The 14626-nt window shown below is 36.5% G+C and overlaps 1 protein-coding gene across 2 annotated transcripts in view; it reads right to left on the bottom strand.

Annotated features, from left to right (window-relative positions):
- Window positions 1-14626, bottom strand: part of wnk4a (WNK lysine deficient protein kinase 4a) — a 74609-nt gene extending 59983 nt beyond the window's left edge. For both annotated transcript variants that reach the window (XM_073828310.1, XM_073828311.1), the window contains exons 1-2: window positions 14546-14626; window positions 13725-14367 (exon numbers count right to left, since the gene is read on the bottom strand). In XM_073828310.1, the coding sequence (XP_073684411.1) occupies window positions 13725-14342 (618 nt within the window). In that variant the 5' untranslated portion in view covers window positions 14343-14367; window positions 14546-14626. The remainder of the gene's footprint in view (window positions 1-13724; window positions 14368-14545) is intronic.

Genomic DNA, 14626 nt, shown 5'->3' with positions numbered 1-14626 from the left:
TAAGAGTTGCGTTTTACAAAAAAGGGCTATTTCCGTCTTTCAGCTTCAGAATTTCACATTTAATTCAGTGTTACTTGCTGTATCTTTGTAATTAAAGGAATAGTATACGCAAAAATTACAATTTGCTGTCAGTGTACCCCCCTCAGGTCATCCAAGATTAGGATGAGTTTGTTTCTTCATCAGATTTGTATAAATGTGTCACTCCATCACTGTCTCACCAATGGATGTGAATGGGTGCCGTCAGAATGAGAGTCCAAACAGCTGATAAAAACATCACAATAATCCACAAGTAATCCACACCACTCCAGTCCATCAGTTCACATCTTGAGAAGACAAAAGATGAAACAAATCCATCCATTAAGATGTTTTTCACTAAAACACAAGTTCATAATTCATAATAATGCTTCCTTGTTTAAAAAAAATAATTTTGAAACTGACTTCATCCAGTGTTTAGATTTTTGCACTAGAAATGTATGCAAATTAGCGCATATTTCATTAAATGCCTCATTTGCATATTTAAATTTAAAAAAAAACAGCATATTAGAATGATTTCTGAAGGCTCATGTGACACTGAAGAGTCCATAATCCATAGTAACGCTTCCTCCAATGAAAAATTGGTCTGGTCTGAATCAAAAGAGAAATCTGCACAGATCAAGCACCGTTTACAAGCCAAAACAGCTGGATTTTAATGTGAGAGACAACAGGAGATGGACATTTTTCACTGGAGGAAGCGTTATTATGGATTATGGACTTTTTATGTATTTTAGTGAAAAACGTCTTAATGCTGGATTTGTTTGAGCTTTTGTCTTGTGCAGATGTGAACTGATGGACTGGAGTGGTGTGGATTATTGTGATGTTTTCATCAGCTGTTTGGACTCTCATTCTGACGGCACCCATTCACATCCGTTGGTGAGCTGAAATGCTGATCATTCAGTATAATCTTTATAATAATTTTAAATCATGACATGGAGTTTAACACAATTTGAAGGTAAACCCTTCACTCAGATTCCTATCCTGATGATATTATTTGTAATGAACAATATTGTAGTAACTTGGATGCCAAATGAAAGCATTTTCCCAAGAGATCTCAGACGTTTGGAGCTCATTTCATATGTATGTGTGTATATGTGTCTCAGTGTTGCAAACAAAGCACTGAGTCAAAGCCAAAGATGATCAGGAAACATCTGGAGTGGATTATTAGTCAGACCAATAATCAAAATATCACATCAGACCTCGAAACACATTCCAGCAGCGTCTAAGATTTCAAACAAATAATGCTCACGAACAGGAGACTGGAGCAGAATGAGGATGACGGACGGAAACAGGACAGCGGCGGGTTTGACGTCCCCCAGCCTGAAAGCGAGTACAGGACGTCCCGCCGGGGCTCAGTTACCTGCTCCAGAGGAGCTTTCACAACATACAACAGGCTTGTTCTTGAGCAGAGTCTGCTTTAAGTGGGATGGTTTGTTCTGACATTTCCTTTCTCCAGGCTGGGAAAAAAGGTCAGGACTGCACATTCAGCCAATCTCCTCAGAACATGCGCTCACATGCTGTTCACAAGAACTCACAATGCACTCAAGCCTGGGGTCAATACTTGCCATTAAATATAGCAGGTGATTTCAAAAAGGCCAGAGCAGCAAAAGGTAACACACGTCATGAACGCAGATTCATGTGTCTAGGGTTATGGGCTGAGTTTTCACAGCTGGGGATTGTGTTTTACCTCCTGACCTGCTCTTGTGAACGACCCCCTTATCATTACGGGACAATCTCTCTCACTGTCATTAAACCATATACAGCTATTAATACAACTGCTGCAATCGCTGAGATGAGGTTACAGACTGTTAATGCAGGTAATCGGCCTTCTCTCAATCATTGATATGGAATCTATTTTAATCAAACGACAGTTTGAACGTCAAACAGGCATTTCCATTTGTTTAACTGCTTCTGCCTGTTGGTGAAATCATAAACAATGGTGTAGAACTCAGACATTGCTAATAAATTCCACAGTTAGAGGAAAAATCTTTCCAAAACATGATCACTGCCTTACCAATATATGTGAATGGGTGCCGTCAGAATGAGAGTCCAAACAGCTGATAAAAACATCACAATAATCCACAGCACTCCAGTCCATCAGTTCACATCTTGAGAAGACAAAAACTGAAACAAATCCATCATTAAGATGTTTTTAACTCAAATACAAGTCCATAATCCATAATAACGCTTCATCCAGTGAAAAAGTCCATCTCCTGTTGTCTTATACATCAAAATTCAGCCTTGATCTGCAGATTTCTCTTCTGATTCAGACCACAGCACTTTTTCACTGGAGGAAGCGTTATTATGGATTATGGACTCAATGTTATTTTAGTTAAAAACGTCTTAATGCTGGATTTGTTTGAGCTTTTGTCTTGTCAAGATGTTAACTGATGGACTGATGGATTATTGTGATGTTTTTATCAGCTGTTTGGACTCTCATTCTGACGGCACCCATTCACATCCATTGGTGAGACAGTGATGGAGTGACACATTTATACAAATCTGATGAAGAAACAAACTCATCCTAATCTTGGATGACCTGAGGGGGGTACACTGATGGCAAATTGTCATTTATGGGTGTACTATTGCTTTAATTACAAAGATACAGCAAGTAACACTGAATTAAATGTGAAATTCTGAAGCTAAAAGACTGAAATAGCCCTTTCTTGTAAAACGCAACTCTTAACTCAAAGATTTATTTGGCATAACCCAATAAGTCCGATTAAATACTTATTGTGAACAGTTCTTTCATTCTGTTTTACAGTGTAGCGCTGACATACAGTCTGAGAGACCACCGGTGAAAATGCTTCAAGCGAGAAACACTGCCAAAATGAACAAATTTCTTCCCGAGGGGGAAATACAGAATAAGAGCAGTTTTTTTTTTATTCATGCTATTTGCCTATATTATGCGGTCTGGAAAAACTGCAGCTTTTTTGCCAATCTGTTTGGTCCATTTCCATTCAGATTTATTGATTTTCTGGGTAAGGGTGTTTTCATTAGTCAGAATGACTCAATGTTTTCCTCCAGCTGAGAGAAGGACATAAAAGCACAATGAAGTGATAGTTAGGTGGCTGGCAGCGTTCGGCCAGAGTTTGGAAACTCTTGGCTCTTTGTTCTCTGTCTGAAGGTTACGCTCTGATACTCTCACTTCTTTCCCTTTCTGACTGACATCTGCTGTGAGGGAAAAATCACAGCATTCCCTCCATTAGAGCACTTTCTCCATCCTCCCGATCGAATCCGACTGAGTCATTCTGATGGAAATGTGAGGCAACAAACATCAATTGTTTTATCAAACCACCTCAGCGTCAGGTCTTCGGATGTCGGCCGTTCTACAGCGTATATATGAGATATCTGTGCTACTGAAGATGTAAAACTCACAACATTTACAACTCAGATTCTAACAAAGAATACAGACAACACAAGATATCTGTCATCATTTTTGGGCTGACGTCAGAAAGTGTAGAGTCCTGTACATTCAGCAAATCCTAGATACAAACGAAAACGTCAATACGGGTTTATAGTTACGACGATGATGACCAGCTGAGCAGATGTAGGTCAAACACTTTTTGGTTCCTTTGTGAAAAAGAAGTGCACTTGCAGTGTACTTTAGATCTTAAAAGTGTATTAAAAAAAAAACAACAAAAAAACAACAACAACTGTACTTGCGTGCAATATGTGACCCTGGACCACAAAACCAGTCATAAGAGTCCGTTTTTTGAATTTGAGATCTAAAAGTTGAATAAAAAAGCTTTCCATTGATGCATTGTTTGTTAGGATTGATCAATATTTGGCTGAGATACAACTATTTGAAAATCTGGAATCTGAGGGGGCAAAAAAATCTAAATATTGAGAAAATTGCCTTTAAAGTTGTCCAAATGAAGTTCTTGGCAATGCATATTACTAATCAAAAATTAAGTTTTGATATATTTATGGTAGGAAATCTCTATGATCTTTACTTAATATCCTAATGATTTTTGGCATTAAAAAAAAGTTTTTTTTTGACCCATACAATGTATTGTTGGCTATTGCTACAAATATAGCCGTCCTACTTAAGACTGGTTTTGTGCTCCAGGGTCACATAATACTAATGAATGTTTCTTAAGTGCACTTAAAAAAAGTTAACTTTATAATAACATCAAACTAAAGGTTTTACTATAAAGTACACGTTTATGATTTAAACAAAAGAACATATAAGGTGCACTTATTTTGATGTGCTGACTAATATACTGAAGTACACTTAAAGTATTAATGATATATTTAACTGTAGTGTGTTATTTGATATTAAAACTAATATGTAATAAATTGCCACTTTTAATTATTATTGTGCAATTTCAAATAAATGCAAATACAAGACACACACGTCTCAACAGGAATGACATTAGAGTATATTTTAGTTTATCATAAATGCTTGTCAGTGCATTCAGTAGAACTTCAACTATATCTTTGACCCTTGTGTGCAATAAAAAGGTTACACATAGGTGCAAAATGGACAAAAATGCCCAAAACTCATAATAATTTTATTAACACTTTCACTGATGTTGATTTCTTAACCAGCATCTGTTCTATCCATAGACATCAAACATTCATTCATTTTCAGAATTGTAACCCTCTAAATGCTGGTTTGTTTGCATAATGCCACAGGTGTTTCTTTATGAAAAAATGAAAAACAGTAGTTCATTTCCATATACTAAATGCTAAGAGGATTTTTTTCTTTGCTTATTAGATTCTTGGGTGTGTCAGTGAAGAACAACAACATTAATCTTGAGGCTTTTATATTTGTTATATAGTGTTAGATTTAAAAAAAAAATGTATATGCCAAATTTGAATAAATGGCACAATCTGGTAAAAAATGGTAAAAATGTCAAATTTGAAACCTTGCTGATAGAATTAATGCCTATTAGCACATATTGCATCATTTTATAGTCAAATGGCCCTGGGTTAAAAAAATGGCTTTAAATTTTTGTCTTTAATGTTTAATGAGTATTTTAAAATTTATTTTTTGTTAATGAGGGTGAAATATTAAAATTTCAATAAAAATAAACACCTGAGCCAAAATGTATGCAGTTGGCATTAACACAGGCACACTTATAACAAAAAAACAAAACTGAAATGGACAAAAAGGTCCATAAGGTTGCACAAGGGTTAATAATGCTTCATTGCATTCAGCATCAGTAAGAAACGTGTTGCGTGTAGAATATACTTGTTGCATAACCTCACTGCATCAACAGTGCAGAAATGTTCAGTTCTCACACACGTTTGCACTATTTGTGGCATTTGACTGGAATCATCTGTAATCTCACTATGAGCTGCCACAGAACCTATCATCTCTACATATGAGCGCGTGAGCCGTACGTGACGGGTGCGGGCGCTTTAACATCACTGCAGACTCTCTCTGCACTCAAATGAATATATATGAGTCCAGCAGGCAGATGCTGATAAGATGCTGGCAGTTTTTCTGAAAGAGCCCAATTCTTACCCTGCTGACATAAAACTCAAGAAGAGAAAGTCAGATAAACAGCAGCCTCTTATCAGTCACAAAAAAGTACATAGTGTTTGACATGAGCTCACATGGATGTCAAGATGAACATGTTAAGAGCTGTTCTAGAACTACAAGACAGAACAAGTCATAATGTGACCTGAAATACATTTTAAAAATGATCAAAGCCTCCAGTCATATTGCTACCTGGGTTATAGTTACATCATTTCCTAATACATATCTTACTGTTTGTAAAAAATAAAAATAATAAATAATAATAATAATAAAAATATGCTTAATAAATAATATTTAAATAATATATAAAATAAAAAAATACACTACTATTCAAAAGTTAGGGGTCAGTAGTTATTTTCCTTTTTTCTTTTGCGTATTTCAAATAAATGCTGTTGTTTTTTACTTAAATGTATGACAGTTTCCACAAAAATATTGTGCAGCACAACTGTTTCCAACATTAATAATAATCATAAATGTTTGTTGAGCAGCAAATCAGTATATTAGAATGATTTCTGAAAGATCATGTGACACTGAAGACTGATGTAATAATGCTAAAATTCAGTTCTGATCACAGAAACAAATTACGTTTTCATAGATATTCAAATAGAAAACAGTTATTCTAAATTATAATAATATTTCACAATATTACTGTTTTTTTTTTTTTATCAAATAAATGCAGCCTTGATGAGCAGAAGAGACTTATTTAAAAAAACATTAAAAAATCTTACTGACCACAAACTTAAACGTCTGTGTGTGTTTGTATATGTCTGTCTCAATATTTGCATAAATAGAAATTACTTTTAAGAATTAAAAAAAATAATTCATCAAGTCATTCTTATTGTTTACAATTTACGTTTCCATGTTGAAAAGCATAAATTAAACCTTTAACATCTGTTTCACAGAAGGTTCTTCATGGGAAAAGAAGGTTCTTCAGATTATAAAAAGGTAAGAAAGAGATGGTTCTTTAAAGAACCTTTGACTGAATGGTTCTTCTATTGCATCACTGTGAAGAACCTTTTAAAGCAGCTTTATTTTTAAGAGTGTAGAAGAAATACTACCACAATGTATGAGAATCATCCCATAAGTGTTTCAAAATCAGGTCTCAATAGAGATGTCAACTCATAAATCCTGTCATCACATTATGGTTAACTGCATTTCTACTTCACTTCTCTAACTAGCGCCAGATTCTCCTGGTTAGAGAAAACTCAACAGTTTGTTTGTAACACATAGACACTGCAGTAGATTCACAAGCACAATCATCCAGCAGATGGACAACTGATGAAGGCATTTTAGATAACGTCAATTTAAAGCTGCAAACTCTCTGAGAACATGACCGCATGCACACCGACACATTACTGATCGAGAAAGCATTTCTTTAACTCTTATAAAGGATCACAAAAGGTCGCTTAAGCATGATCTGCAACCAGAAACAGCATTAAAGGAATGATCCAGGATCAATACAAGTTGAGCTATACTGACAGCATTTGTGTTGAGTTTGATGAAGCATCTCAGGATCTGGTTTCATGAGCTCATTAAACATGCACATGCATTATGAGAAACACACTCTCTCTCTCTCTCTCTCTCTCTCTCTCTCTCTCTCTCTCTCTCTCTCTCTCTCTCTCTCTCTCTCTCTCTCTCTCTCTCTCTCTCTCTCTCTCTCTCTCTCTCTCTCTCTCTCTCTCTCTCTCTCTCTCTCTCTCTCTCTCTCTCTCTTTCCATTCGCATTCGTTTCCTCGACCCACAGAAAGTGAGCGGCTGAGGTCCAAACGCTGGTAACCCAACACGAGACGGCTGACTGGAAATGTCCAGACGTCCAGACAGGAGAAAGATGCGATGACACACACTCTAGACTGCAAGAATTACACTCCTCTCTCTGCTGATGCTCAGAAACCACACAAAGAGAATATTCTGTTTGCTTGGAATAAAATAAGAACATGTTCTTCTCGTCTGTCCCACTAGGCACTGCTGGCAATGCCACTGATCATCATTCACTGACGTCATTCTCCATGTGTTCGCTCTATAGTCTGTCCTGTTCGGCAAAGCTCTGACAGGAACGCTGTTGCAGGGTCACTCTGTTCCTCTGTCATGCAGCTTCCACTTCAGCTGAAGTCATGTGTGCACATCTGATGTGTTCATATGGTGATCTTCATACAGTGAGTGACTGTAGTCCTCCTAACTCAGCGTCACTGGAAAAACACCTGTGGCATATTTCTGCAAAGCTGCATTACGATGTTTCATGCACATTTCGCAACACTTTTAAAGTGAAACATCCATGAGTGGCGATAAAAGTGTGTTCAGTTTGCATGTCAATCTGGCAACATGTTAATACTGCACTCTTAAAAATAAAGATTTTTGCAGGGTTTACCACAAAATAAAAGACAACATTCAGAAATGTTAGTATTGTCATTTTACTGTTTTTCTGTCAAAGTAATGCAAATAATGCTAACAATCATTCCAACAGCTCTATTAATACATTTATTCTAACATTCTCCTTTGCTCAGCAAGGCTGCATTTATGCCTGATTCAAGAAGGGGCTCTTAAAAATGGCCAAAGAATATTATTTTACTAACTTATTCATTTTAAGTTCAGTTGTGCTTTGTTGGTAGGTTATACAATTTTACATTTTTAAACTGTTGTTTTGTAATTTATTAATTGTCTCTGAAAAGCAAGACAAAACTATAAAAAGCACATTTTGGCTATTTAATTTATGCAATGGTGAAAAAAATTGTCAAAATACATGGAGGGAAAAACACGAAAATCCGTGTTCTGTAATCAGCCTTTGGCTCAGTGTTTAATTTTATTCGGCTTCAGCCAAGAATTTTCATTACGGTGCATCCCTAATGCCAAAACAGAAGCTTTATTTCTAAGAGTGTAGGATGTTGTAAATATCATAGCAGTTTGGAAATGAAATGTCTGTTGAGTGGCGTTAAAAGTGCATTAAATTTTATAAAGTATTTTATAAATCTGGTTGTTTTATTACACTGGCTGTCGCACAAATAACAGCAGTTCAGAAATGAAATGTCAAGCAAGTGGCAGTCAGTTTAATGAAAGTGCCAGAATGTGAATCTGGCAACATTATATTACACTGGTATTTGTACGAATCGCAGCAGTTCAGGAATAAAATATCTGCCGAGCAGAGCTAAAAGCATGTTCAGCTTTATCCAGAACTCATGAACGTGAATCTGCCAATGTTTTAATATGCTGTTTGTTATAAGAATCACTGCAGTTCGGAAATGAAATGTACATCAAGGTCAGAAAGTCAGAAAAGCATTTTTCAAGCAATCAAGTCCACTTCTTTTTTGCAGTGAGTATGTAACACTACTCACATTTTCTTCAAAATACAAACCTAGATTAGGTTTGGGTTTTTGTAAGATCTTAGAAATCCTCAAGCAGCTCATAAACTCTGATCAGTGCTAAACAATAAAGAAGAACGCTCTTGAGCGGCAGTGAAAGCCAGGGCTGTTTTGGGTGTGGAGGACAGCGCATGAGGAGCAGCGATCTGGACAGCTATCGGAGGTTTGCACGAGGCCAGATTAGTAAAGGTCAGCGCGGCAGCTGCCGGCGGTCGTCTCCAGATGATCACGGTGACCAAGCAGACGCCAGCGACAGCAGCGCTACACTAAAGCCCACCAGAGATGATTACGGCCTGCAGAGGGACTCCAGTCACTCACACCAGCACTGATGCACATTAACCTGCTCTTCAAAAGCAACAGTTGCTCACAATTAACTGAGAATGCATTCACATATTCATGAGAGAGCATTGCACGTCTTCACAAACATGTTGCGGTTCAATCTTTGGCCTCAAGCTCACTCTGATCACTTTAGTTGCTATGCAGGGTTATTATCTTCAAACAAAACAAAAACATTTTCATTGCTTGGAATAAAATAAACATTAACTGAAGTGTTTTTTAAAAAATGTAACATTTTAAACTAGTTGCCAAGGCAATATTTCTCATTTTCATTTGGTGAATAGGGTAAAAAAACAAAAACAAACTAATAGTTATCATCTTGCTTACTCCGTTGATTGATTACTTTGATAATTGCAAACTTTTTTTTATTACAAGTTTTCTAAAATGTTACATTTAAATATGCAAATGAGACATAAATATGCAAATATGCACTAGTTAACATACATTTCTAGTACAAGAATCTAAACACTGGATGAAGTCAGTTTCAAAATTCTTAATTTTTTTGACATATTAGAGTCAAATGTTTTTACAGAGGAGATTTTGGGTCTTATTTTGTCACTCTATCATTTAGAAAACAATATATTTTTACTATTTTTGGGGGGAATAAAATGTACAAAATCAAGCAAATTCTATCTGAATAAATCCCTCTGTAAAAACCTTCAATATACAGACAGGAACACAAATGTAAAGTGTGTGTAAGTGCTGCTGAAGTGGAGATTTATGGCTCAGTGTAGAAGAAAACACTCTTGGCTTTTAAAAATATGGATTGTAATTGAAATCTATTGACACAAATAGATAAAGTGCTATAAAAGAAAGACTTAACAGTGTCTTTTGGGTCTTTTCTTTCCACTAGTCTGAAAAAACACTTTGTGAAAAACCAAAAAGCCCAAAATCTCAAACTTAACAGGTGCATGAAAAAACAGTGTTTTTATTTGCAGTGTCTCCCCTTAAGTTGAAAAATAAATAAATAAATAAATAAATAAATAAATGTAAAAAATAAAAATTAATAACAAAGAAAAACAAAAAAAAAGGTAAAAAATTAATTTTAAGTTGTTTACTCAAAGAAAACTAGCATGAGATATGGATTATTTTAATGCTTTTAGGTTGTATTTGAGTTTTATTTACTTTTGCTGTAGTATAAAAAAGATGATTATATGTCATTAATATCATCTTGACATAGTCAGCACTGATAAACCACTCTTAAATGTAATGTAGAAACTTTCCTTTTCTGTAAAGCAGCTGTGCAACAATGTGAACTGAACTGAATACAAGTTTGGAATGACATGCAATAGGTCGAGTAAATAATTTTTCATTTTTGACTGAACTAACCCTTTAAAGAGCAGTTCTGTGCTCCGATGTCTAGCCCAAAGCTGGCTTTCATCCCTTTAGTTGAAGCTGATATTCCAGTAATTAAGGCTGGTTTCCTCAGATGACTGCAGGAATGTGACCTTCAGGCATGAGCTGTGTTTTGACTGAGGACACCTGCATATGAGCCTGTCCTGATTCACACCTGTTCATCAATCTGAGAAAGCCCCATCAGGAGAACAGCATGATGCTAAAGCAACAGGTGGAAAGAATCGTCCTCACGTGAACATCTGATCTGATCCTGTGTTTACTCTGCTGAGAAACAGAGGCCACGCCACAAATTTGCCAACTCAGGCTTGTTCCGCTCTTATCAGTCCTATCAAAACAAAACATGTTTTGAAAAGGCCATCGGAGTATTAAATGGATGCAAACCGCTAAAGGGACGGGTCACAACAACTCCTCATGTTGTCTCAAACCCATTGGTCTTATTTAATATTCTCTCACTGTTTTTGTCCAACTGTTAAAAGTTCAATGGATGGAACCACAACTTTCAAGCTTCAAAAAGTACATAAGAACATCATAATATCACTTCATTCAGCTTAACATTTCCAAAAAAGTCTACCTTTAAAAAAAAGCTCCAGTCACATGATCCTTCAGAAATCATTCTAATTTTCTGATTTGCCGCTCAAAAAAAATATTATTATTATGTTGAAAATGGCTGAGTAGATTTTTTTCAAGTTTCTTTGATGAATAGAAAGTTTTTTTGAAGAAGAACAGCATTTATCTGAAACAGAAATCTTTTGTAACGTTACAAATGTCTTTATCATCACTTTTGATCAATTTAAAGCCACCTTGCTAAATAAAAAGTATTGATATTTTTAATTTCTGTCCCTCCAAAAAATAAAAATACAAATAAAAATTACTCAACTGTATCAAATATTGATCATAATAATTAAAAAAAAAAATCTTGAGCAGTAAATCAGTATATTAGAATGATTTCTGAAGGATCATGTGACACTGAAGACTGCAGTAATGATGCTGAAAATGCAGCTTTGATAACAGGAATAAATTACATTTTAAAAGATATTCAAATAGAAAACAGCTGTTTTAAATAGTAAAAATATTATAAAATTTTACTGTTTCTTCTTGGTGAGCAGAAAAGACTTCTTTAAAAAAAAATCACAAATCTTACTGTTCAAAAACTTTTGACTGGTGTATACATATCTTTTAAAAAATGCACTGAAAACTAACTTAAAACCAATTTGATGTAGGATTTATTTTATCATTATTTGTGAAATTTACTAGCAATTTCTAAGTGAAAATTGTTTTAAAGAAACAGTATGTAACACATTGAATTAACATGACAAAAATCCTGAAAGGTTTTCCTGAAAAAACAATTTCCTTACGACTGAAGGAAGAAAGACATGAATATCTTGGATGACAAGGAGGTGAGTACATTATCTGTACATTTCTGTTCTGAAAGTGAACCACTCCTTTAAGGTACTTTAGGGAAACATCTGAAACAAAGTTGATATTGAAATAAAACTCAACGAGACCCTAGCAAACCCTAATGACTGTGAAAAGGGGTTAATCACTTCCTGTACGTGAGAGAAACCCCTGCTGTACGCCTCACTTACTGAACAGACATGAGGAGGGACACACGTAATAACAGACTGAAGTGTGGAAAGTCAGCGTGTGAGAGAGAGTGAGAGAGAGAGAGAGAGAGAGAGAGAGAGAGAGAGAGAGAGAGAGAGTGAGAGAGAGAGAGAGAGAGAGAGTGAGAGAGAGAGAGAGAGAGAGAGTGAGAGAGAGAGAGAGTGAGAGAGAGAGAGAGAGAGAGAGAGAGAGAGAGAGAGTGAGAGAGTGAGAGAGAGAGAGAGAGTATGTGGCGGCTCCACACAGAGCTGATCAAGGTCAAACCCTACAGCACAAACAGACACACCTGGACAACACTGCACACAGGTACATGATGTCATTATATCTTTGACATTTTTATGTTTGCACACAGATTAGAGCAGCGGTGCTCTGGTTCAGCAGGACAGACATACACCTGATCTCACCAACACACATCTGACTGATCCTGACACAACACATCTGCACTTCTCATTCAGATTCTCAATCAAGATGATTTTAAACAATAAATCTCTCAAGCTCTGAGATCATTTAGTGATATCTACTTCTGTACAAGCCAAAATTCAACGTACTTTCTCAAAAACTCCCAGTTAAGAATCCATCGATCTGTTACTATAAAAGGAAAACTCACAGCAAAAGAGAAAATGTAACAATAAGGTCCTATTAGTTAATGCCAGTCACTTTATTAACATGTGCTATCTTAGATAATAAAACACAACAGTTTATTGTTAGTTTATGTTAGCTCAAGTTAAATATTAACAGATGCAACATTTGATTTTAATAATGTATTAATGAATGAAATTAACACTATTGTCATTCTAAGTTTATGTTAATGTTAACAAATGAAACATTACTGTCAAGTGTTTCCTGAATGGGTTTTCTGGGTGGGTTATTTTAGACTTTACTCATGTTGGATTCAGGACACAATTATTAAAAAAATTTGGTCCATCAACGACGCTTCCAAAATATAACTAAAAATATATTTAAAAAGGATTAAGCTTGTCATGTTTTTGTCTGAAATGATTTGGTTCGCATCAGAAAGGAGAAAACACTCTAAGAGAGTCTACACTAGTCAACATTTGAAGTAGATCAATACCTTTTATCAAAGATGTCCTAAAACCAAAACAATACCCGTTCTTGTCTTAGGACAACTTTGATTTAATTTTTTGATCATGGCATTTGCGATGCTTTATTAAATGATGAGTAGTTATTTCAGTCATACAATAAAATATTGCATCTGAATTTAAATTACTGTTCATTTCAAATCAAATGTTATAATGTTGCAATTCATCTTGGAGCAGGTTGAGTTGGTTCATGGCTTATTTATTGATTTCTGATTTAAAAAAACAACAAAAAAAAAAACATTGGAGTACTTCAAAAACCAAGCAAGCTGAAACTTTTCCAAGCATCCGTTCAGAAGGCAAACACATGCACCACACATCTGGAACATCTGGAAAGGCTTAAAACTTCATTATGAGTGCATTTACCTCATAAACACCAACATAAAAGGTAAACCCATGTCTAAACCTGGACTCTTCCACATAAACAAAGACATAAGGTTTAAGGACTCCTACCTGTAGCTCACACCAGGCCACCTCCACCGTGGTCTCCGTGTCCAGACCCTTGTAGACCGTCTTGAAGGATCCTCTCCCGATTTCGATGTTGAACTTCAGGTATCTTCCATCCGGCGAGGTGGCCACCGCTTTGGTCTCGATGTCCTCTTTCTCATCCTGTTCCAGTCTGCTCAAAAACGCCCGCCGTTGGGCCACGCTCTCAACTTTGGAGCCCTCATTGTCTGAGTCCGAGCTGGCGCCCTGGGCTCCGGGGGACAGAGGCGTTTGGACGGAGCCGGTCCAGTCCTCCGCAGGAGCCGAGCTGGTGCTGGGAGTGGAGGACTCTGGGCTGGAGACTGGAGATGGAGATCTAGGAGACGGAGGGTCTGTTTTGTCTTCAGCAGCTCTTCTCTCTGACAGCAGTATGTTCTCAGTGGACCAGGACAGCGCTTTGGAGAGAGTCTGGCTGTATATCTGCGGGTCGATGTCCACACTGAGTTTGTGCAACACATATGAGTTCCTCCGAGCGCTCAGAGAATGAGTCCTCAGCATCGGCACTCGAGACAGACAGTCCTCCTCTAAATCAACAGGTAACGCTGGAAAACCACGACCAGCGAACTCGACTTCAGCGTGAGACATGATCAGGAGCTCAGAGCATCACAAACTGGACCGAAGACACAAAAACACAAGAGCGCGCATTTTACTGTTTTCCTTTACGAACATGACAGATTATAAGGATAGCATAAAATAAGATTAAAAAAGATCTCAACTACATTATATTTCTTTATCTATTAAAGCAAGTAGTAGAACCTCAGGAAACGCGCTCGTGGTCGTATATTTACCTTATTCAATGTTACTCCAGAATTGAAACATCAGCTCATGACATTCGCTCCTCGCGCGTGCACGGCTGTTGTGTGTTCTGC

Source organism: Garra rufa, chromosome 22 (genome assembly GCF_049309525.1).
Source record: "Garra rufa chromosome 22, GarRuf1.0, whole genome shotgun sequence".
NCBI classification, from domain to species: domain Eukaryota; kingdom Metazoa; phylum Chordata; class Actinopteri; order Cypriniformes; family Cyprinidae; genus Garra; species Garra rufa.
This window is presented reverse-complemented; position numbering and strand designations above follow the sequence as displayed.